General features: G+C 39.0%; 1 protein-coding gene and 1 long non-coding RNA gene across 3 annotated transcripts; both read left to right on the top strand.

The window, feature by feature from the left end:
- Positions 1-1,681: 1,681 nt before the first annotated feature.
- Positions 1,682-1,982, top strand: LOC128262489 (uncharacterized). Its single transcript, XR_008268348.1, has 2 exons — positions 1,682-1,735; positions 1,788-1,982. It is a non-coding gene; the product is annotated as an uncharacterized LOC128262489 (long non-coding RNA).
- Positions 1,983-4,338: 2,356 nt separating this feature from the next.
- LOC128262470 (cell division cycle 7-related protein kinase) lies at positions 4,339-6,865 on the top strand. 2 transcript variants are annotated; one of them, XM_052996747.1, is made up of 2 exons: positions 4,339-4,581; positions 4,655-6,865. In XM_052996747.1, the coding sequence occupies exon 2, from the start codon at positions 4,712-4,714 to the stop codon at positions 6,677-6,679; it is 1,968 nt and encodes a 655-aa protein (XP_052852707.1). In that variant the 5' UTR covers positions 4,339-4,581; positions 4,655-4,711; the 3' UTR covers positions 6,680-6,865. The 2 variants fall into 2 exon arrangements, with proteins under 2 accessions (XP_052852707.1, XP_052852706.1); XM_052996746.1 differs by having other exon boundaries at positions 4,339-6,865.
- Positions 6,866-25,934: the final 19,069 nt, after the last annotated feature.

The raw sequence follows: 25,934 nt of genomic DNA, 5'->3' as shown, positions 1-25,934 counted from the left end.
TTAAGCACAATAAATCTGTTTATCTCCGGCAAATGTCCTGCGCTCCTCTAGAATCGGGAGTCCTTGTTGGCCTGCTTAAAAGTTAACCTGGTCGGCGATAAAAAGTTTCCCTTTTGCTGCTGTTTTGTGGTTTTCTCTCCGTTGTCCTCGGTCTGTTGGCAGGCAAAATTTGTTAGCTATTTGTGCGGCATTATCATTGTAGCACGGAGTAGGAAAACGGACACAAATGGACACTGAAGAGTGAAGCCTCCACATGGTAGCATCAATCATCGGCGGGGAAATTAAATTGCACTTCAGCTTACCTCAGGCTGACACTCGTTTACAACAGCTAAACAAAAGATACGGGAAAGAAAAGGTAGTTTTGGGTTGATTTCAGGGGAGGCGGCAGTAGCATTCCCTGTATTTAGCAATTTACCACTACGAACATTACATAAACAATTTCCGAACGTTTAAAAAAAAAAAAACAAAATGTTGATTAAAATGATGCAATTGATAGAATAAATTATATTAAAAAACTTAATTACACATTTTTATTCTGTTCAAAAGAGCGAAATAGAGACAATTTTATTTTATTAAGATACATATTGATATATGGAATTGTCAATTGTTTTACTTAAGAAAAACGTACGTATTTTAATAATCATAAAGTTCACATATAGTTTTTATAAAAGTATAGGAAAATTTAACTAAATTTTAATGTTGTTTCAAAAGAAAAGTGCGAAGGGTTCTAGCTTTAATTTTTTTTTAATTTCTGCTATCGCAACGAAAGTCAGGGTATTAACTCGACTGAAGCATTAGCAATGACAAAATCTAACAAAGGGAAGTAGGATCAAAAAGACAGGGACACGTGTTCCAAACGAAAGCCAAAGAAGTGCCTTGGCCGGTGGCCAATTTCCATGGGTTTACCTTTTCGGTCGGGAGAACAGCCAGCTGCCATTCGTTGCCAAAAGGAGACTTTTGCAGGCTTTAAGACTGGCTGTCCTGAATTCAGCCCGTCCAAAATTCCGCACCCCATTCCCCGTTTTGCAGCAGCACTGCGGTCATTTGCGAAGCTCTCCTACATTCTCCACCACCTGTGCCATCAATTGCAACCGCAAAATGGCAAAACAATCAACAAGCAACGCGACGGGAGTTTGGCCCAAACAAGATTTCAAGTGCCTAAACCAAGCCCAATCCCCCCAACCCACCCCCATTCCAAAATCCCCCCACGGCACGCCACTGCTAACCGCAACGTGTTGCGAGTGTGGTAAGCGAAATTGTTTGGCCGAAACTGCAAGACAAAGGCTCCGACTGCGAGGAGAAAGGCGTGAGGATGCACTAAAAGAAAAGTTCTTTAATATCATCATTGACAATAATTTTTAAAATTTTATAGTGCCTAAAATTAATTGACACATAAATATTGTGATATATATATTAATATGTTATATCAATTTCCATCAATACAAATTCCATTGCTTTTATTTTATAAATTAAACACATTATAAAATTTATAAGTCTTGCAAAAGCACATTATGTCTTTATTGTTGTTAAAAAATCAATAAGAAAGCACTTGAAATCTAAGTGACATTTTGCAAAATTGATCAGCTAAACTAAAAGATTTGTTTTACAGAACTAATTAACCGAAACTAATTTTGCAAGTCTCTAAAAACTCTAAGCCTGTCAGCATCGACTTAATCTCAAAGCAACTTTCACAATCCGAACAGTATGAGGGTTGGAAGCTTCCTTAACATACTAGGTGAACTTTTTTGAATATATTTGTTACTTTCAAATAAAAAAATTGATTTTAGTCTACTTGGTAATCTTAATACTTACAGCAGTGGGTGCGCAGTCCACAAGAAAAAATGTAAAGTGTAATCCAATGGGCTGTCCAAAAGTGGAACCTTAACTTTAGTGATGCCAATAGTAAAAATCTCAATAATAAATCAAATTATTGATGCCAATAGTAAAAATCTGAATAATAAAACAAATTATTGATCCATGAAGTGTTAGTTTTATATTATATATTAATATTTAAAGTCATCCTTGGCTTATGGGTTAAGTTTTTTAGTTACTGATTGTTTAGTTCGTTTGTTTTTGTTAGCTTTTTTATTTTAATCTTTTATTTTAACAATAAAAGGAACATTTAAACATTTAGTAAGCTTTAATGTATGTAAAATATTTTTTTGAGTGAAGGGTCTTCACTGAAGAGGTTACATTCTGGCAATTTCTTAGATGGGTGGCAGTCGAAATTGGATAGTTGGTCGAGTGAAATATGACTGACCATCACCCAATGCAGCAGCAGGGACAAGTTACCTCATATGGCAATAGAATGTTTTAAGTACTAACGAGAATTGTACAATTTTGTGGTTCTTAGTGCTTCGCAGGTGTCCAACTTATTAGATAAGAGCAACATTTAGTTGCAGAATTTTTAACAGCGTTATATTAAAAATAATAAAACTACCAAAATAGTTAAAATATTATTAAATTTTCAAAAATTTTAACCTTTTAATGTTAACAGGTGCTTATCTTAAAAAAAAAAAAAACAGAAAAGGTACAAACTTTGTTACGGTTGCCAAATGATTTCACATTAAACCATCTCATTACCTTCGCATTTGCAACAACCGAAATCCCGAAACCTATTTGTACACGGCAATCTAAGCAAATCGTTTTGTCGAGCTTAATTTGCAGTTTGCCACCGAGCCAGTGTGAGTGTCTAACCTGGATCCTGCCAAAGTCCTTCGTTCTCGGCTCCTCCTGGCCATCAAGGCTAATCCCAACGGACTTTGCTGGAAAAGTTTCCGTTTGGCGCTTGCCACGACGGAAGGCGCCAAGGAAATTCGGTCGAAGGGAGTTTCGCTTGATGAAGAAGTTGTTGTCGGCTGGCGATGGGATTCACACCACCTTCCCCGCTTATTTCTTCAGTGGGCGGAAGGGGAAGCAGCCAAGTGTTGTTCTGCATTGTGTTTTGGCCATTCGAGAATTCCCGGGGCCAACTCTCTTTGGGCCCAAGCGCAATTGACAATAGTTGTGCACAAACTTCGAAAAGGCCAGTTGCACTTGACTGCCGGCAGTGAACAAACAAGAGGTTCTGGGCCGGAAAAGCGTGGGCCGAGGAGCGAGGAAAATTCAAAGGAAAACAGCGCCAAGGAAAGCATTGGGTAATTGTAATTCCTGCTCTCAAATGCCAGCTAACCAGTTTGCCTTGTTGGGCAATTACTTCGGGAGCAGTACCTTTTCCTATTCCAGAAACTTTCGTAATGAGTGAACACATTCAATTCCCATTTACTTTTGCGACTGCCAAATGACTTTCGAAAGAGGCAATTTCAGCTGCCAGCGCCACAATTGATTTCTAGAAATTTAATTGGCAGGTAATACACAGTGAGAAATATTACATTTCAAATTTTACCTTGCTTTTAAAAGTTTTTATTAATAAGATTTATTTTTTAACTTTTTTGAACTGTTAAAGGCTACCTTCGGAATATGTGTTTAGTTATATTTAAGAAGTTTATTTTTTTAATTTTAATTAACTGATAAATTAAAAATAAAATATGGTTTCCTCTGCAAATTTATTTTTAGTAAAAAATATAAAGAATGTAAATAAAAAGCGATTAATTATAATATCAATACTTGTAAACTTATTTCGATATATAGAAATATTTATTGGGCAAACTTTACTTTCGGTAGCGAACAAATAAAATAATAAATGCTCTACCCTTGTTTCGAAAATAGGGAGATTAACAGGTGTGAAGTAAAGGGGCTTGGGATAAGAGGATTTAGAGGTAGTTTAGTTACGCTCACGATGTCAGCTGTTGCCGCGGGAAAACTTCGAGCATCAAGTGCCAAACAAGTGGACAGGCAGCTGATGTTGACACCGCCTTTATTTCGGGTTGGCACAATTTCGACCAAAGTGGGTGGACATTTTAGAAGTCGAGTCCTGTAACGATAAATTGTATACAACAAAACAACAACGACAACAACGACAACAAAGACAACAACGTCGCGGAATAGTCGCCGCTGGGTGGAGACACTGTGCCGGCAATCAAACTCAACTAAGGCAACACCTGGTATAGGTTTCCCAGGAACTTTTTCCGCACAAACCAAGGCAGATGGAGTAGCGAAATATGAATAGCTAGTGAGTGAGTTTGTTGCCATGAATATATGAGGCTAGGAGTGCTGGCAAGGGGTATGAAGTTACAAAAGCGTTTGTTATACAAGCGTTTTCTCCAATAATTTATGTTTACAAAATTGCCTTAAATGTAAATAAATTATTTATCTCCTTTTAATACATGTTTTTGTTTTTAATTACCCATCTGCAGATAACTTGATTTACTAATCCAATAAACTAAAGGCTTTGTTTAAGCTGTCAAAATATGATTAGAAAAAAACACAAGTACACAGTTTTTCCCATTTCGTAACTCGTCACTTTTCTAGCACAAAATTCGAACACTAAACCCCCCAAATACATTCGAAATTATTGTATTTACATCGCGGTTAAGCGCGCCAGATTGAATAGCGCTCTACCCCGAAAACAGGCCTAAATCAAACAGCATACAATTAAAACGCAAAGAGCAGGAAAGAAAATTCTTAGGCAAGTGAACAAAGGTAGGGATCCCTGGGCTGTTCATGGGTGGCGCAAATGTTTACTAAAATTCTAACTGATAAAATGGACAAGAAGAAGTCGCATCACCATCATAATCAGCAGACGCCAACCAAGTCCCTTAATGTCATTAGGATGGGTGGCCAGGAGAAATCGGCTTTAAATGTGGGCGGTGCTAACCCGATAACAGAATCTACAAAAAAGAGTTCCTTAACCAATTACCAAAGAAATTTCCACTCGAACAAGCCACCAATTGTGGGGGATCATGAGCATGCGCTTATGAATCGGTATCATAATGACAGGCAAACAGTGATGCCTACTGTAACTCAGCCTTCAGTCTCTGGGCTTCATTATCAGCAACAGCAACAACAGGCACAGCAGGTCCTCACTCAAAAGCCCAAAAGCACGGTAGAACTCACGGAAAAACTGGCCAAAATCAATCGTCGCAATGCCATGAAGGAACTATCTGCCTTGCAGGCAAAAAATATGCAAGCCATCGACAAGAACGAGGAGGCCCTGAAGGAATTGCAGGAGAGCATTCCGGAAATAAGCAAAATCTTCGATGTGCATTGTCGTATCGGCAGTGGAACGTTCAGTTCGGTTCTATTGGGAACCCTGCAGCGAGAACGCTGTCTTGTCGAAACCCAGAGGCGGAGATTTGCCATCAAACATCACAATCCCACAAATCATCCGGAGCGAATTCTCAGGGAACTGGAGTGCATGTTTCGCATTGGCGGGGTGAACAATGTCATCGGCATTAACTGTTGCATCAGGTCCAACGATAATGTGGCCTTTGTAATGCCCTATATGACGCACGATCGGTTTCATGACATCTTCAGGAGTCTGAGTCTCCAGGAGGTTCGGGATTATCTGAGGAACTTGCTCGTCGCCCTGCGACATGTGCATAAGTTCAATGTGATTCACCGCGATGTGAAGCCGAGTAACATTCTGTACAATCGCCGAACAGGCAAGTTTTTGCTCTGCGATTTCGGTTTGGCTCAAAGGATCGCCGACGATGGTAGTGTTATGCAGTCAAATGAACTCAGTTCCCCGGAGGCATTCAGTTTTCTGAGGGACATGGAGAGTGGCAGGAAGCTAATGCTGCCTGATGGTAATTCTGCCCAGGCCGAGGCCGAGGATTATATGGCCATTCGCAGGATGCGAGCCTTGGGTGGCGGTGGGTGTGTGGATCATGACCTTGCATCAGGACCACCGAATATCCACAGACTGCGAGAGCTAGCCGGTGGGCACTTGACCAAAAAGGATGTGGCCAACCAAAAGGCCGATACCATGAGGTTGCTCAATCGCCTGCGACATGTGGGATCTAACATGGATCCCAATAACTATGTGGTGTCCACGAACACGACGAAGAAGGAAATGCACGCCTCTCGGGCCGGCACTCCAGGATATAGACCGCCAGAGGTCCTACTCCGATATCCGCATCAATCCACGGCGGTGGATGTCTGGGCCGCTGGCGTTATAATGCTCTCGTTGCTCTCGGCTGTGCATCCCTTTTTCAAGGCCCCCCATGATTGTGCTGCCCTGGCGGAAATAATCAATTTGTTCGGCGATATACCGGTCCGAAAGACGGCCTTCATGCTGGATCGACTGATTATGCTGGCACATAAGGTGAACACCTTGGATCTGCGGCGGGTGTGCATGAGGTTTCGGTATGCGGACTTTTTTCTGGCCCCCGAAACACTACGGAAATATCGGAGGCCCGATGGCAGCACCGAGATGTGCCGCAGTTGCGATCAGCCCACGTTTAATTGCCTGTGCCACAACAGTGGACACCACTTGGAAATGTACGACGGCCTGGATGAGTTTCCCGCCAACGCCTACGATCTGCTGTCCCGTCTGCTGGAGGTAAATCCCCAGAAACGCATCACCGCCGAGGAGGCCTTAAAGCATCCGTTTTTCAACGATCAGCATCGCATTACGCCGGGAGTGCCTCTGCATCAGCAGAAGCACATGTTGCAGCATCAGCATCAGTTGAGGGCCAGGGAAACACTTCCATCGGCGGCAGCACGAACCCTGAAGGCATTCGTGTCCTATTCCACGGAACTGCCTTCCACAGCCCCTCAGGCAGCGGGTAATGTCTGATTTCAGGCCCCCAATATTTGTTGTATAAACCCATTTTCCCTGGCTTCGTTGCGTTTCAACTTAAGTCCTGGCCGCCAGAAGAGAAGACTTGAAATTGAATTGTGCAGAAACCAAAAAAAAATTAATATGGTCGTTGGAAAATGTTCACGAAATTTACATTGAGAATATAAAGTATATTCATGTTTTTGTTGATTTTAAATTAATTAAGGTACATACATCATTTGTGGTATCTTTCTTTTTCAATTATTTTTCTGGGTTTTCATTGTTTTGATTGTTCCCTTTCCTACATTTTATTTTTCCTCCTCGAAAACATGTGACAATCAAAATTTGAATGCGCTCTCTGAGGGTATTTTTAGAATATACACAAAGTTAAGTTCATTAAAATAAATAATATTTAAAATGTACAATTCTTGGTTGGTTGGTTTTGTTTAACTCATAAAATTAAATCTGGGCTTTGCAAATAACATAATTTTGTTCTTTAGAATTTTATACCTAATTTGGGATTGTCAGTTTTTATGAATTTAATAATAAGTAGATAAAAAGGGTATTTCAAAATGCCATCTAATATTCTTCCCTTTTGTTTTTCAATTATTCCCATTCACTTCATTGTTTTTGTTGCATGTGGAACCATTCTCTACCTTTGCTTTCTGTCTCGTAATTATCTTCTGACAACCATGTTTGCCTTTTTTTAATGTTCTACCCGACAGCCATTTTGCCAATTGGTTTTTGTGAAACTTGCTAAAGGGAAATAATTTACCCCCTGCCTTATCAATTTGCATTATTGACGCTTACAACAAATTTTATTTTGTTGTTCCACACCGAAAGGTTATGGAATTTTCTCCTTTCAGTTCAATAATTTTTCGTTTTGGCATTTGTTTTTGTGTGTCGGCAGCAAAAGAATTCATGGCTCACTGCGAATTATGTTGACAACTTCATTCTGTACCCCAGAAAAGAAATCAGATATTTATCTGCATATATGTGGAAAAGAGAAATTCTCGGGTCCTGGCAAGTCACCAAGAAAGAAAGTTCCAGCTGTCGACGCTGCAAAATAGTTTATTAAAAAGTTTTTCTTCCCCATTTTATCCGAGTGAATCATTGTTGCGCCCAAAAGTATGCAGTGGTTTTTATGTCAATGCTTAATTCAGAATATTTCATTGCATGCCTTTCAGCCTCAAGCTAAATAGTCATAGCCGTTTTACGGAAATGTTAAAATACACTTTTTTTTTAAACATACAAATAATTATAATAAATTGTATTTAGTCAGGCTAGTCTTAGACTTAATTGTGCATGAATTATGTGACTAAAAAGTCTTTAAACTCGAAAAACCAAATAAAAAGGGCTGAAGGGAAGACAGTCCAGTAACGTTGTTTAACATCTTTCGGCCTTTAGCGTTCACTGTTCATCATTGCACGGACAGAAGGCACAAAAGGCTTTTAGACGCTTCGGTGGGGATCAGCATGGCCAACTCGTTTGGCCAATAACAACTGCGCCACGGCAGTCACACCCACATACTGACACGCACACTGCCACACCTATTCTTACAATTCAAAGCACAAGTACACCGACAGAAAAATGGATTAAATTGATTATTTTGGGATAGCCAACTCAAAGTTTTAAGATTTTATTGAATTACAAATTTGGAAAATAGACTATTAATATCTACATATTGTTTTCAAAATTAATCAGTCTTATATTATTATCATCTTAGTATTCATCTACATTTCTTACTTACAAAATAATATTATATTATTACTCACATTTATTTAAAGTTACATTTTTTTGTTTTATTGTCGTGTGGTGTAAGGATCGACTGCTTTATATGCAAAGATGAGATCTTGTGCCAATAATTTTTTTTTCACAAAAATCTAATAAAACTATGGTGCTTAATAAATATTTGTAATATATTTTCCCGTGCATTGTCAAACTCAAAGATACCCCTTACACGCGGCAAACACTGAGCCCGAGCTCCCCGCGGAGCCATAAATATTTCTAGCGCTGCACCGTCCACTCGACCGCAAAAGCCGCGTGCGCAACTCACCGGACACAATGCGGCTTATCAACACGGCAAAAAGGAGGAAAAGCGGGAAAAGCGGGAAAAACGAGATGAAAATGGCCGAGAATGGCGGACAACTAAAGAGACAGCTCCTACGGCTCTCCTGTTGCAGCGGCTCCCGTTTAGCGCTTTATGGCACATGATAGATTAGTCTGGCCACAGGTGTAACCAGTGCGGCTTTTTCGGTGGCTCGAGCTGGCTTTTCTGCCGTCCAGCCTGAAATCCCCCATCCGGATCCCCCGACCTGCCCTTTACAGCATCGGGCTTCCCAGCGATGGTGGAGCACGTAATTAAGTAATTAGAGGAGGCAGGGCAGCAAAAGCTGCCCGGAATGATGTGTTGGATTTAAAGTATCGCATTCACTCAAAGTGAATTCTTTACGGCCAGAGGCTGTATTTTTGTGAACAAAGAGAGGGGTTGTAAACGTTATTAAAGAGCAGTCGTTATTGGATTTAAAATTGTTTTAAAAGGTTAAAAACTGTATTTTCTAAGAATTGGGCTTCCCAATTACCAATCAAATTCCCTTAAATGAAAATTAAGAAAATTTTATATCCTTCTTGCATTTTTATTTTTCATCTTACATTTTTGGCTGCTGAAAGGCGGAATGTATTTATTTTACTATTTAAAAGTGTGAAGTTTTATATGTATTTACCTTTGGACGCCTTTGTTTACCTCTAACTATATATCTTTCAGCTGCAATGTAGGCAACACATTTAAGGCAAAAACTGCAGAGCAAATACCGCAGGGTGCAATGTCCTGAAACCGCAAGCTCCGTTTGACTGTTGACTTCGTGCGACGGGCTAGAGCTGCTTTGCACCACCTCCCATCTGCACCACCCCCTTGCTGCACCACCCCCTCCATGAACTCCTGCTTCACCATTCATCTGTCTCCGTGGCGCATTTCTGCTGTCAGTTGGATGTTTGTTTGCCCGCCTGTCGCGTATTGTTTGCTTTCCGCATGCGTTGCACACATCCTCCTATCTCCGTCCCTTTTCCAATGACATCATAGCCTCCACCCACCACCCACTCCCCACATCGCCTTGAGAGTGGGTGGGAAGGTTCTGGAAATGGAGCCACATCGATGCTGATGCTGATGATGATGCTTGGGCCAGAGCCAACAGCTGCTGACATCCTACGCTCGTGTCGGGTCACTAAATGAAGAATGATGGACACAAGGCGAGACAAAGATGGCCCCACAAGGAGCAAGCGAGATAGCTAGCGGTTAGAGGGAGAGGGAGGGAAAGCGCAGCGGAATTCCCAGAATATTTTGTCATCTTCAAATGGGATTTATGCTGCACGACACACAACGGTGTAATTGTCATTCACGTCGGAAAGCATTTCTTTGCCTCTCCTTGAACTTTAAAGTTAATTGGAAATTTTTAGCAATTTCCCTCGCTTCTCCACCTATGAGTTGCTTTTGTTGCTGCCGGCCAATCATGAAATTTGCTGAACAAAATACGGATTTATGTCAGCAGCAATAACAACAAGAGCAAAAAATGGCGGGAGTCATAACAATGGCACCCCAGTCATATTGCTGTCATTTTTCGCGCCCTTTTACACAAATAAAAAAATAAATAGATTGAAAATCGACCTGATGATTTGGATGTGTGAATAGAAACCAATGTTTTAAATAAAGATGAATGGACAAGAACAGCAATTTTAAAGCTTTTTATGCGTATTTAGGATTGCAAATTTTTTAAAACAAAAGGTACTCTCTAAATAGACAAGCAGTTTTTAAGTTTTATATGGCTATTTTAAATAATTGAAATGCATTGATTTTTAGGCGAATTTCATATAATGTTAATATCTTCAGCTGAAATTTGTTTTTCAAAGCTAAATTTAGATAAAAAAAAAACTTTAATATCATTGCTACATAAAAAGCTGGAGGCCTTAAAATTGGCATTTTGTTTCAGCAATTTTAATCGTAAAGAGTCTTTAGGTCATAGATTATATATGAAAATTAAAACAATCACTTTTGAACCAATGTAAGTGGGGCAGCCTAGTTTATTTTGTTTCAATAATTTGATCGAGGGACCTAACCTTAAGTAAGTTTATGAGGACAACTAAAGAAATTTTTTTTTTAGTGTACACCATCATTTCATCTGCTGGTGCTACTGCTCTTCACGGTTGTCAGCTGCTGGCTGTTGGCAATGCATCACTGATTATGAAAAGCTTGCTAAAAGCTGGACTCATGATATATTGCTTTTGTTGTTGCCCCTCGCCGTGTTGCACGTTGCCGTTGCTGTTGCTCCTGCTGCTACTGCTGCTACTCCTGCTGATATTTTGCGGTATCATTGCCACTGATGCGACTGCCAGATGTTAACGGCATTCTATTGCCATCATCGCACGTAAGCGACACGACACAATAATGAAGTTTTATGCTTTGCCACCTGCACAACATATACCACATAAAGGGGCGGTTGGTGGCACAAAAAATAGGGGTGTGGCATAAAGAGAGATACCAGCAACAAGACCTGCAATCAACTGAAAACGCTGGCGATTTCTCTTGACTTTTATGTGTCCACGTTAAGTACGAGCATGCGAAGGAGCTGAGCTGTCTGGGAGTTCGTTAAGGGAAACCTCATCAATAATACCTGCAACCAGTCGAAGAGATAGTGTATCCAGTGAGGAAGCAGAGCCAAAAGCAGAGAGATATATCCAGATAATGAGAAATAATAACCTGTGGGTGCAGCTGGTTCTTTTAATCTCTCAGATGTACTTATGACAGTTTCGCAAGTATTTTCCTTTAATTGCTGACGTAACGGTGAATGCCATACTGACTGGTGAAAAATATTGTGAGTTTAATAAAAACAATACACGCTTTCAGCGGGCTTACGATGATGTCCATTTTATATTTACATGTTAAAGTCAGTAGATGAAGATTGCAATTAAAATAATTCAATAAAAAATTACTTTTTGGAGATTGATAAGTACTCAGTTACATTTTCGTTGATATAAGCAACTAATAAAAAATATTTAAATATTTTTATAAATGAGTAGGATAAAGTAATGCGTTAAAAACTGTCATTAGCTAATAAAAAATCATTGTGAATAATCATACAAAAAATCATCCCATTACAATTAAAACAATTCAATACAAAATTACTTTTTAAAGATAAAAATGTACTCAGATACATTTTCGTTGATATAAGCACCTGTTAAATAATGTTGAAATATTTATATAAATATGTGGGATTAAGTAATACATTAGCAACTGTCATTAACTAATTAAAAAATCACTTTGCATAAATATCCAAAAAAAACATCCCACCATTCAGTGCCCTATTAAGGTCACATTCGAGTTAATTTCCCAGCTATTATTAACTATTAACCCACATAACCTCCTCAGAGTTTGTTCTTAATTAAACAATTGTGCCCGGCCAAACCCAGTTCAATCCTCTGAACACCCCACTTGAAAGGTGTGAGCTGACATGACGTCAGGTGGCATTAATGACAACAGAACAACACCAAGCTGCGCTAAGCCAGAAACTTCAGGTGACAAGTGACAAGATTAATTAACTGCCTCCAACAGACAAAAAAAAATAATAAAGAACATAACGAAACGAAACAAGGACAACAGGACAATGAAACATAACTGAACGTGGCCGTGAAACAGTTGTGAAATCACAAAACCTGTCCAAGGATTCACAGACACACACCCGCGTTTCGGAGTTGCCACGTCACATGTCCGGGTTAGTGGCGCGAGTACGGCGCAACGTACAACGCACAACCGAATCCGGATCCGGAGTCAGACAATCCCTGCGCCTAAATGACAATGACAAAAGTTGCTCCTGCCAGGTCTCGCTTTCCTAATTTTAATTAGCCGCAACAGGAGACCACAACAAGTTGGGGACAAGTCTTTCGTATTTGGGATCCCATTTTTGATACTCATTGATTAGTTTGTGGGAGAATTTGTACAGGCTAGTAATGGTTTTAATTTTTAGACTTTTAAATTACCTCAACTTGTATTAGATTTGTTTTACATTACAAAAAATCTTTACTTAACATCAAACAATAATATTCTTTTCTAAGCCAAAATATTAATACTTAAAATATTTAAATGGTTAATGATGAATAAATTTACCATTTAAAAATAAAAAATAAATGTCAAATGATATTTTTTGATATTTTAAAGATTTTAAAGGCAGTTTTCAAAAAAAAAAAACCAAAATAAACTCATCCTAAATCAACTCCCAAACAACCGCATAAATAAAATATTTCCTGGTACAGTCACTCTCAAAGATGTATGGAAACATATTTTATTTAAATCAACGAAAAAAACGAAATTCCGCCAAAAATATATGCACATTCAAGGGTATTTAGTGCGAAATTGTCCCCACATTTGTTGTTACATGAGTTTGCCGTAGAGCGAGTGCCGGTGCAGGTGCGTGCAGTATTTATGAACTCGTTACACGTAATTAGGGTCAGTGTGTCTTTCCCGTTACGCACTACCTCTGTCTCTGTCTCTTTCTCCTATCTCTATTCCCCTCCCTCTCTGTCACCTTATGCGTATCTCCCTCTAAGGATCTCCTTGTGTGCGTGTGCGTGCGCGGAGTGACAACTAATTACCGCACTGCAGTTGGGATAAACTGCCCGTTGGGTCTATTGAAATATAAAACCGCGCTTATTTTGGGCGCCGCCAAAGTCATAAAGTTTCTTTTGGCTCGACTTTAATTATGGGAGTCTACGCATTGAGAATAATAATACAAAAAATGTGACTTTTGATTAATCCTTAGAATAAATATAATGCTATTAACTAACTATTAACTATTAACTGTTGAACTAAAGCTAAAGCATTTAAAACCAAAATAAAATCAAAACATGTGTATTAAAAGATACAAAGTTGAGAAATGCAAACACATTTCAAAGGCTCTCCTTTTGGGCATCTATGACTTACATATCATATTATTAAATAACAATTACAATAAATTGCACTAATGTTTATCAGAATTATGAAGTACCTACTTTGAAAAGGTTACATTTTGCCTTCAAGTTATTTGCAAACAATACTAAACATTTTGTTTTTAATGCGTGAATATTTCTTTAACTATAACAAATTTTAGCCCCATTATTTTGTTATTTTTCCCTGTGCAAGGGAGCTCATGTAAATTAGGGGGAGTTCAGGTGCCACGCCCCGCCAACGAGCGAACTATTTATTATGAGAATTTCATGCAAGTTGAGTGGGTGTGTCCTGGTCCTCTTGGCCACCTTAATTGGCAGTGGCCGGTCGGTTTTAATTAGTTTTCGCAACGCTTGAAGCCTGCTCCTGTTCGCCGTTACTGTTCGCTGTACCCTGTTCCATGCGTGAATTATTATGCCCAGCGTAATATATTTTATAAACCGTCGACTCCTGGCACCGGATAAAATTATGCAACAGCGAATATTTAAGCCACACTGTAGCCGTCGATGCCGCCGAACTTAATTGAGTTGCATGTGGCACCGGCAACTCCCCGTTTTTATCCGCCCCTCTAGGAGTTTTCCCTCATGGGTTTCGGGCTATGGATTTCGGCCCCGTTTGATTCAGTTGACCAACAGCAAGTTAAGCTGTTAATAAAGCGAACCAACGCACCAACGTCCTCGAACCGGGCTCATTTGTCAATTGTGGCGGCCTGGTTTTTGGCTCTAATTACATGGCCACCAATGGTTCATTGTTTGGGAAAAATTTGCATTGCCTGGGAACCAAAGTGTACTGCAAATGAATGGGGGAAAATGTTGGTAAATAGGTTCTAAAACGTAGAACAGGGAATGTAAGGCTTGTCTATTAAGCATAAAAATGTAAATACACAACATTGCTGAACAGTCAAAATTTGAATATTTCATTGGAAATATATCCCAATTCAAGGAGTGACTTAAGGTGTGACTTAATCAGAACTAGAGCCAACTTGTAAAGTCAAAGGTGAGAAAAACACTTGATTTCAGAAGTCTCTATTTTAAGTCAAACTCATGCCAACAACAATTGACTCATGAAATTTAATGAAATTATTTCAAACTTCAGCCAGACGGAAGCTAGAATTACAATGAACTTTCTTTGGAAGAACCTGGTACACTTGGCTGTGCATTCAAATAGAAATATTTCCGATGTCAAAATGATGTGGGAAAGTACATATATACTTTACAAACAAATCACAGACGATAGAGTCTTGGACTATTTTAATATAGAAATTGATATGAGGGGAACACTTTGCGTTCTGCTTTTCATTTTCTTTGCTTTGCTTTGCTGCCGAGCTTATTTATGCATGAAGATGACTTTACATTCCATGACAACGGCAACACTTTTACGGTTGTCCGTTTGCTCATCTGTTTGGTTACGGACTGTTGGACAGTGAAATTCAGAGAGATATGGTAGAGGGGAAGGCGAAGGCCCGAACGAGTTGTGTCTGTGAAAAAAATATTTATTCGACTACCTTGAAGGAAGACAGCCCATCTCAGACCAGACCCTGAAATCCCTCTGCAACTTAAAATGCTGCAGCTGCACTAAGAAAAAAAATCTAATAGATGCAATATATATAAATTATTCTACAGACATCATATAACATTGATGCTAAATCAATTTATAGGGTAATGAAAATAAAACTTTAATCTTTTAATATGCTTCTTTTCAAATATGTTGATGTTTAATATAAATTTGGTAACAATATTTATATATCTAGGCACTGAAATATTTTAATAATATTAATAATAAATAAATTTAAATTCCAATACTTGTTTGTCACACTTTAAATACTGTCATACAAATTATATTTATTTTAATAGAAGGAAGGAACCAAAATGTTTAACTTGTAAAGCAGATTTTTTAAGTGTTCCCCCAAGTCTTTTCCCAAGCGTCTCTCCTCTCGAGTATCTGTATCTTTGGGAGCGTCGTCTTGACCTTTTTGTGGTCAAAGTGCACACAAGCATGAATCGAGAGGGGTCTACCTGGAAATGTTTTTCTTCTTGGCCCAGCCCTCGCTGTCTCGCTGTCTGTTTGCTCAGCTCTCGCATAACAGGTTTCCCGGTTTTCATTTGGGCTTGCTTGTCGACCCCTCAATTTTCCGGCTGCTCACTTGATAGATGGTCGGCTGGTCTTGAGCCCCCGCTCGCCGCCATAAATATTGATTAATAATATAGTTTTACATTCGCTGGAATGCACTTTAGGGGCAGCTGTCGGTGGCTTTTCCCCGGATCATCATCAAAATAACTTCATTGTGCAATTGACTAGCTCGGCTGACAATGGAATATCCTACCCTAAGTAGCTCTTAGATACCAGAGTTTTCCAGGGGGTTGTTCCATTCGGTTACAGGTGTTGTTCCCTTCACACGGTTTCTTGAGGGTTTTCCTTTCTGGCCTACATCTTAATCGAGGGTGATGTGTATTTATTACTCGATTCGGTTGCTGGCCAAATAATTGGCCCTGTCTTGAAGTCTCATATTGTGGTTTGGCTTCTTAGGGAGTTTTCCGGCTTCGGTTCTAATGCACTTTGAAATAGATCTGGGGTTTCTTCATGGTAGATTACTTAAGTGACCTTTTCGGTGGGATTTCTATGACGAATATAATAAAGGTATATGGAAGTTTCTCCGGAATATTTAAGTTTATAGCGGAATTCGGCGAAGTATTACAGTTGATTGTCACCTATTTTTTGGTGGGAGAAAACTTCACAGTTTATAAGAAGTATGAGAAGGAAATCATTAAGAAGAATATTTAATTGTACTTTTAAGAAATACTTATTAAATGGTGTTTAACAAATATTCATCCTTCAAATTGAGAACTTTAAATTATGTTAGCAGTTTTAAACCTAGAGTTTAAATTTAATTGACTTTAAAGTTTTATAGTTTCGAGTAACTAACTAACAATTTCTCAGAGGGCAGAGAAAATGGATAGCTCCCCTGACCGTTTAAAAGGCTGACTCACTGCTGGCCATTACCCAGTCCCCAGTTGGACCTTAGCGCCCTCAACTCCCCAATTGAGCTGTCCTTGTGCCCTTCGGAATGGGTCGCAACACTAAACAATTAGAGAACTTTTGCAGCCATGCATTAACACAAGAACAACAATTTAAATGAGCTGACTTTCGGGTGGGGAAAAGTGTCTGGGGGAAATCACAAGCTGCTGCTACTGCCAGGCTGAAGTAACAATAAATTAATTAAAACTTTTTAGCCAATTCAATTTGTGTTGTGTTGTCGCCTGTCTGTCGCCTCCTCGCTTTTCCTCCAGCCTCTGTTGCGTTTTTATCTATTTTCTCTTTTTTCCTGTTGCTTTGTCCCATTGAATTATAAATGCACATAAATTGTTGCGTACTGGCCAGGATTTTAGCTCCTCCTATTCCCATTTTATTGCCCCATTCTATAAGTGCTTTGCCTCCCCACTCGCCAACACATGAATTTCAAAGTGATCTCGGCATTTAACAGATTTGAATTGCAATCAAAGTTTGTTTATCCACAAGTAAGTTTCAAATGGAATTAAATTAAATAAAGTATTCCATAATTAAGCTGTCAATTGTACCCGCAAGGGATTTTAAGGGATTCGGCTAAGTTTTTATTAGGCTATTATATGTATCTGCAGTTTAAAATAGAATTTTTGCCTTGGCTGCGTTATTAATATCCATTTCAAAGCAAATATGTAAATATCCCTTTTTTGAAAACTTTTCAAACACATTGCTACAATCGAAATCAAAGTACACTTGTCTGGACGCAATAAAAACCAAAATAAAAAGGGTCTACGGCAAGATATGTTTGGTTTGCTGTGACATTTTTATTGAATTTTAATTTATACCTCTTCGAGTGTCCGCCGCTCAACCAAAACACACAAAACACATCAAGTATTTGTTATCTCAGCGAGAGGGACAAATCAAGGGAAAAGTCAATAACCTGGGCAAGATTTTCCTTCGGATGCTGCGGCATCGAAAACCAATTCCAGCTCTTGAAGCGTGACATCAAATGACAACGAAAAATAATTTCCATTGGACACGGGACATCCAGACTCGCAGAGAAAATCGCTTCAACCTCTACCTGAGTGAATCCGGAACGATTATTGACATTCTGTCTCCCGTGGTGCAATAGTTGCCGCAGAGTTCATTCCCCCAAAAAAAAATTTGAGATTGGAATAGATAGGGAAATTTATTGATACTCTGAGTCGGCACTTTGGACGACGGCTAGGATAAGAAATTATATTTCTTTTCATTTGTCGGGTAATTATGTAAATTTACAAATCAGAAAAGCTATTCGAAGCAGGGGAAAATTCAATTTTCACACTCTGCTGCCGGCTGAGCAAACATGTGGCATTGGCTAATAACCTAAGCAGCAAGTAAACAAGTGGCAAAAGTCGTTTGTCCTTTCCCTTATTGCTAAATCTCCTCCCTCCGCTCGTATCTCAAAACCAACTAACCAAAACCCAAAGTATGTCCAATGCACTTTATCCTGATCCTGTTGCTGACAAGAGAAGAAGCGACTTGCACTGGGCAAATTTTTTTTCTAAATTAGTTCTATGATTTTCTTATTAAAACGATTTGACCATAGAAGATATTTCTTTTATAAATTCATATTGCCCTTTATATGGTTAAGAATTTTAAATGTTTGATTGCATCTTTAAACATTTTACTAAGAGAATGGGCAATAAAAACACGTAAAATTTCTAAATCTTTTAATTTAAAAGGAATTCTAAAATGCCAAATTAAGGCTTAATTTGTTGCAGTGCATTATCAGACAGCAGCAAAACTCATACGAAAAACTAATAAAGACAAGTGGCAAGTCAGCACCAGCAACAGGACACATTGCTCCCCAGACATCAGCCTCCCTTTTCCAGCTATTTCCCTCTGTCTCCACCAGTTTTTCCTTCAACCCCTCGTGTGGCCAAAGCCTTTGAGCAAACAGATGACTCTCGCCCATGGCTCTGGGTTTCCCCCATTAGTGCCAGGCGCTAATCGCCATTGTCCACCCTTGTCAAAAAGAACCCGGAGCTCCAGCTTTTGCTCCTTTTGCACTCCCTCAACTAACCACACTGGCTGTCACAAAAATCGCAGCTAGCCGGCAAAAAAAAGGAAACAGCGGGTGTGGAAAATTTATCTCAGTGTGTGGCGAGCTAAAAGCGCAAATAAATAATCAGCAACAGTTGCCGGATAGATCGGAACTTTTTCCCCCAATGATGTGCCATTTTTTTAGGGGGCGTTACTTACTGGCGCGACTTGTCCGGGCGGTTTGTCACCATATAATCCGTGTTGCCCCAAGACATTAGCCCCCATCCCGATATCCCGACATCTCGACATCACGCCAACCAAGCACAATAAATCGCCAAAGATTATTGTCAGCAAGATTGCAGGAGCAACCCTCGCATTTGTCACACTTCTTATGTGGGTGTAATCTCAGCATTGCATGCACACGCTGAACTTAAACTACCACATATATTGAAACAGATGTAAATCGTCGATAGGCGGGCAATGAAACCACTTTAGTAAAGCCAATGGTCCATGAGTGCCCGGATCGACTGGATACGCTTTTTCTATGGCTTGCTAATTGTTTCCAGGGCGATGGAAACCCCATAATTGAATAAACCCCAAACGCAAAACAAACAAAATTCTTATTGATTTTTCGTGAGAAATCAAAGCAAGTAGGAATTTCGATAAGAAGTAATGGTGGTTGTCGTTTTTGGTGAAATACACCGGAGACCTTATTTCATGACAGGAATGTGATAGGCGAAAATTGTACTCAATAATTTTTGAAATAAATCCAGAAACACATTACTCATGGCATATAATTTTTTGATTAATTCATTACATTTTTAAGAATTTGTATTTCTCATCATTTTTTTCTATTCAAATTATATACATTTCAATAACTTAAGAAACAATCAAAGCAGACCATAGAAACCATCAAAATCTTTCCCTCCCAATCCACTTTAGCAGTCGTTTCAAATATTCAAACCGGAAAAATAATGTTCAGCTTATGCAGACGAAAAGTTTACGCCCTTAATACATATCATATTGTCCAGGAAAACTTTTTTAGCTGCCACCCTCTGAAAACTTTAGCTTCTCTGACAACTTTCGTTTCACATAAAACTGCAAGCCAAAAGCAAACACAGTTGGCTAATGTATTGCCTCCGGATCACAGAGCCCCGGAGCTGACCATTGGATATTGGCCAAACCCCAAATTTTACCACACTCTCTGCCCCAAGTAGTTGCAACTTTTAATTGCGCTCACGGATTTGATGGCGAAACTCTGGACAAGACAATGGATAAAGCAGAGGCCTTCGGCTCAACTTCATCCCGAACTTCCACTGCGCGTAGACAAAACTACTAAATGTCAAAAGTGTCAAAATTTCTTAGAATTATGTCTAGCGAACATCAAAAGTTGCCCGGGAAAAGTGTTGCCATGTTGCTGCTTCTAGCCGGCAAAAGTTACGGTTCCTGATGCACTGCGAGAAAAGTAACAAACAATGCGAATGATTTTTGACATGAAAGTTATATATAACATTTTGTGAACCAATAAATTTGAGGAAATGTTTTGAGAATGGTAATATATACTCTAAATAATAATATGTTGTTGACAATTATTCACAGACACCTTTATATTTCTGTATATATTAAACGATGATAATGTGGTTAAAATAAAATGAGTAGTTTTAAGTTTAATTTATTTAAAATAATATAAAATATATTATAAAATCAAGGTTAAGATGATCGTAATTTAATCTGTTTTCGGAAACCTAAAATTTTACTAAACCTAGTATTGACATAATAGTAATTAATTTATATATTTATTTGGTTCAATTCATTTTTTGTAGTGCTGTTTCTGTTGCTATTTTTGAGTTGCTGCCGTTGAGTTGTGGAGCTTACAAGCCACATGTTTCTGCTAGTAACATTTTCGACACATTAACAGAGTCTGGCAGGAGTGGAGCAGCGTATTTGGTTTGGGAAATCGAGTGAGAGCCAAAAGCAGCACCATGGCAAATAGCACATATTGCACATAGCGTATATGGCAGGTAGCGTAGCGTCTTCTTGGATTTTTAGCCACACGAAAACTGGGAAACCTCTTTTCAAGCGGGAACTTCGTAGGGTTTTGTGTGGCACAGCTTGTGCTAGTTGGCCATACGATATGTGAAACTGAGAACAGTAATGACGTTGTCAACGGGCAACATTACAGCAACAGCAACACATCACATCGCATCACGTACGCCGAGCAGAACCAAAAACAAAAGTCGGTGCCCAAAGCAAATGGAGAATGGTAAATGACAACGGCAACATGACAACTTGCCTGCTTTCGGCTGGCTCTTTGCAACTGCCGGCTCTTTCAATTACTCCACAGCGAATCGAACAAGAAGCCAACTTTAAAGTCGCGCCCATGACGCTATGGGATGTGGACAGCAACAGGCGCAACAGCAACATTGTGGCTAGAACAGGCTAAATCGAAGTGTGTCAATGGCAAAATTCGGACTTCATTATTTTGCAACATAAAAACCGATTGCAACAGGATTTCTCTCAAAAAAGTTTAAGTGGAATTATAAGTTTCTTAGAAACTGAAAATTAAAAATGTACTGGATAGCACATGGGAAGCTTTAAATTAAATGACGTGCTTTATCTGCAGCAATTAAATTGCTAATTTATTAAATAATTTTAGCGAGCGACATGATTATCTTATTAAACTCTAATCAACATATGTATTTCTTTAAAATAAAATTGATAAACAAACAAATTTCTTGAACAGACTTGAGCGTCTGCTGTTTTTATATATTATATTATTAATTTCTCTTTATTTCTTTAATCAGCAGCGCCGTTAACCTATGCTACTAAATAAGCTTGCCAAAAAAAAAAAGTTCGTTATCTCCAAAACATATTTTATTTTAGCACCATTTACGCCAGCAACACGCACAGCAGCAACATCGACCCTCCAACAGCAACATGTGCGTACCCACCGGCAACATTTAGTGAGAGTGGGTGGCGGTGGCTTTTTCTTTTCTTAATTTTTGTAACATTTTGTAAATGCGGCAATAAACGCCACAGGCAAGACCGAAAACGAGACACCTACGGTGCGGCACCAAAGCAATTACGATGAGAAAAGAAAATAAAAGAAAAGAAAAGGGGGAGCACGCTGTAGACCAGGTTTGTTTAGTTTAGGCCAGACCAAAAATACAAAATATAAAAAAAAAAACGAAAAAGAAAAAGAAGTCGAGCTGAAACGCATTGAAAGCGAAGCTTTAAGAACCAGCGGGAGATGCGAGAGAAAGATGACTCGAAGATGGAGTTCGAAGTAGAGAACTGGGTGCGACTTGCAACAGTAGATGCCTGTGGTATACTACATGGTACATGGTAGTGGGGGAAACCTGTTCCACACCGACGAGGGTCCCTCGGGGGGAGCACAAGACTTTTTAGTGACGACACAAACGGGTTTACGGAGGTGCAGATATGGGGGTCTAAAGTAAACTTCACACTGCCTTCGCCTTCTTATTGTTATGTTTTATAATATTTTAGAGACAAAAGATAGAAACTCAGACTTTGGGAGTTTTGGTTAAGGAGTTGCAGTTGCTGCACTGAGAAAAATCAAAAAAACAGTACAAAAATACTATATATTAACTTTGTGGGGTTAAAAAATTTTAGCAATTGTTAACTATTATTTTAACTATTCACATTCATAATAAAAAAACAATTTTTTTTTTTAAGTATATCAACCTTTATTCAAACAATTTAAATACGTAAGTGAGTAATTTGTATTTAAAATATGACCTTATTAGAGATTATTTTAACCATGAATGAGAAGTTAAATTCTGAGAAGGAAACAACTTACCTTTCGTAATTATTTAAAAACGAGTGAAAATGTCGATAAAATCTTTAGAAATCATTTTAGAATCTGAAAATCAGAGTCACTTCAAAACTCTTAAAGAACACTGTTCCCGACTTCTGGAAAATATCCTTGACTTAAATGCGATTTTATCGCAGTGCCATGTCGTTGAAGTCCGAGTCTCTGAGGCGACACTTTAGTTATTTTCCACTTCTTGCTGCACTCCACTTCACTTTTCAAAGGCCGCATTAAAATGCATGATAAAAACGAGCCCATGAGCCACATGAGTTGGATGAAAATGATGACGCCCAAGGAGACGATGATGATGATGACGGACATGGGCACGCTGAAGAAGGTGGGCAGATGGAGGAGGAGGATGATAATTCTCGCACTGATGAGGCTGAAGTTTCCCCGAGGCTGCTGCAACTGGTTGGATGCATCCATGTCAGGATTGTTGTGGGTGCAGCGTATATAAAACATTTACATGTGATGTGCCCAGCTCCTTACCCAACCCCTTCCCCTCTCATTTTTTCCCCCTCTCCGGCCGCCCCCATTTTCTTTTAGTCTGCGTGGGCGTGTTCCCTGGGCAATTGTTGAGCTTGAGCCCGAATCCGAGGCTGAGTCGGAGTCTGGCGTTGGCGGGTTAATGTCAGTGTCGGGTTTCGGGACCAGGTTCCTGACTCCTATCTGCCAGCCATCGCCTGCAGTTTGGCTCGCTCGAAAGGTTAAGTAGTTGGAACAGACGACGCCGTCAACTCTATGCCCAACCCTTGTTTAACTCTTTACTTTTTCACAGTTAAAAAAACGCCTTCTACTTATTATTTGGTTTATGTTTAGTTCAGAGGCATACAGCATTAAAAATTGAATTGGTTTTTGATAATACAATGTACATTATTTTAATTTTTTTAACTTTTTTTCAAGCTTTAAATAATTTGATTAAACATTTATTTTCGAAACCTCAACTCCTGTCGAAATTCCGTAAGTTGCTAGCATATTTTATTTAAGTGTATTTACCCTTAGCCTTGAATCAACATTGCAGTCGCTTTTAGCCAGAAGTTAGCTCAAGATCTGGCTGTTGCTTTTATACGGATAATTATTTAACTGCATTTTAATGCTGAAAGCTTGAGCGCGTAGTAGCCGAAGGGTTTGACCTTTTTTAGAGCAAACAACATGTTAGCAGACTCCATTTTGATCATTTCTCCCCCTTTTGGAAAAACAGCTTGTCGAATCTGTATCTTTGTATCCGTATCTTTTGTATGTGCATCTGTATCTAATCTAGCGTGTCGACCAGAAAAGAGAGACAAAGCTCGAAAAACGTTGCACGTAGCTGCTGAAAAGGAGAGTAAACTTGCCAGCAAACAGTGAATAAATAAAAGACCAAGTCACAATTTGGTTTCAGCTATCGCCTCGTCTCTTTCTAGCCCTCTGTGCATCTCTTTCTTCTTTTAAAGTTTTGACCGTTTGCTGGTTTTTGGTTAAAAAGAAAATGTGGTCTGAATAAAAAAAAAATGTAAAACAAATGGTAGCAGCCAAGGCAAACAAACAAACAAAAGATATGGATACAAAGATACAGCTAACACAGATACACCAAACAAACTCACACATACACTTACAGATGACGAGGCAAAAGCGCGCGTAAAGAGCATTCGAAAAAAAGCCAGGGAAATAACAATAACAACAAATCCAAACCAACAACAGGTACAAAAGGTACAGTCACAAATGACGTCGACATTTGACGCCGACAGCGCTGTCGACGCCGGCAGAGAATCTTAACATTCTGTTAACAAACAGCTAAAAGTTATGTTATGTGTGGAATGATGGGTACAGCAGTTAAATAAGAATTAAGTCTTTGATAGTTAAATCCCTTTTATATTAATTAATTATTTATTCACAGTTCAATAACAGAACTGTTAAAAGATTAGGGTCTTAAAACGCTTTAGTAAATAGTAAGAATCTGTTTTCGGAGATTATATTGGCGTATCATAATTATTTGTTTATTCATCAATTAAGTATAAAGACGACTTTAATTAATTTTTTATTAATTTAAAGCAGAATATGTACGAAATATTACAAGGCATATTTTTTGAGAATTTTTTTTTTTTTTTCGTTAAAATTCCATTTTGTGATGTACTTTAATGCTTTTAAAATGTTTAACGTTTTTCTCACTTTAAAAAAATATTTGTAATGAAATTATTTTGTCATGGTCTTTAAATATGCATTTATATCGTTGAGTGCGTAGATGAAGAGACTGCCAGCCAAATAGCTATGCACTGCCAAAGCTCCCTTAACCTTTGGCCAAGAACTTTGCCATCGTGATCATGGCACTCCTGGCTCCGTTTCCCCACCCCCTTTGGGCTAATGTGGCAGTGCCAAAAGGCGACAAGTTGGCAAAGTTTTTTAACCACAGCTGGAAACTGTTAACCCATTGCCAGTTTCCATTTCCCATTTTCCCAGACGGTCACCAGGCCACACTCACTGAAAGAAAAGGAGCGGGTTAAAGGGGTAGAAAGGGCTGGGGAATTGGAGACACTCACAGAAACACAATTGGCTGAGGTTGTGCAACTTTCGCACACATAAATCTCAATTTGTAGCAACACTGCGAGTGCGAATAGTTTGCAGTTTCCTGGTTGCCGCGGGACAAGGGGTTTTTGGGGGTTAAAGATGGGGCATGGGGATGTGGATGCGGTACGGTGAAGTGGGTGGTGTTAAGGGTGCACCGGCAAGGACAACTCATAAGCTCTCTTCGGCGGAGGACGGCGTCTCTTTTTAATTTATGCTCACTCGAATCCCAATTGCACGCAGCCGACCGCAGCATGTTGCACTACATCAGCAAACTTTTGTTTCATATGTGAGACACTGGGAGAAATAATGTGACTTTACTCGAGGCATGTATATTTATAAGAAGGCACTTTTAACCCGATATACAGAAATGTGGTAAATTATTTATTATTTATTCATAAAGCTGTTGACCCAATAATAAAAAATAATAATAATCTTTTCGGCTGGAATTCGGTTTGGAAAAGATGTCTGGCAATTTAAGTTAAAATTTGTAAAATTCAATAAATGTAACATTTTGTTCAGTGTTAAAATAGAATTTGCTTTTGGGTGGTTGTTTCTTTTCTCTGAGTTAAGTGCACCATTTCTTTCAGTGCATCTGTAGCCCTGAGAAGGGTACAAAAACCATTCTATATTATATTTTTTTTTCTTCTGTTGAGAGTGACATAAAATCCAAGCTTTGACCCGATACCTTTGCACACACTCATTTCGCACAACAAAAGACGTGGAGGTGGAAAAGGGGGACCGGAAAAAAAGCTGACTTTAATGCAAATTGCCAGAGGCTCAATGCTTTCAGCCAGCCACCCACCGAACCACCCACACATGCTGCACCACCCAAAAGGCAGCCTCCTCATCAGCATCATCATCATCAGTGAGGTGGAGAACAGAAATTCTCATTACAAGCACAG

This window comes from Drosophila gunungcola, unplaced genomic scaffold, assembly GCF_025200985.1.
Source record: "Drosophila gunungcola strain Sukarami unplaced genomic scaffold, Dgunungcola_SK_2 000001F, whole genome shotgun sequence".
Lineage (NCBI taxonomy): Eukaryota > Metazoa > Arthropoda > Insecta > Diptera > Drosophilidae > Drosophila > Drosophila gunungcola.
This window is presented reverse-complemented; position numbering and strand designations above follow the sequence as displayed.

Bases quoted from the DNA above. Each gene is read 5' to 3' on its own strand.
- LOC128262470 (XM_052996746.1), top strand. From the start codon at position 4,616: ATGTTTACTAAAATTCTAACTGATAAAATGGACAAGAAGAAGTCGCAT.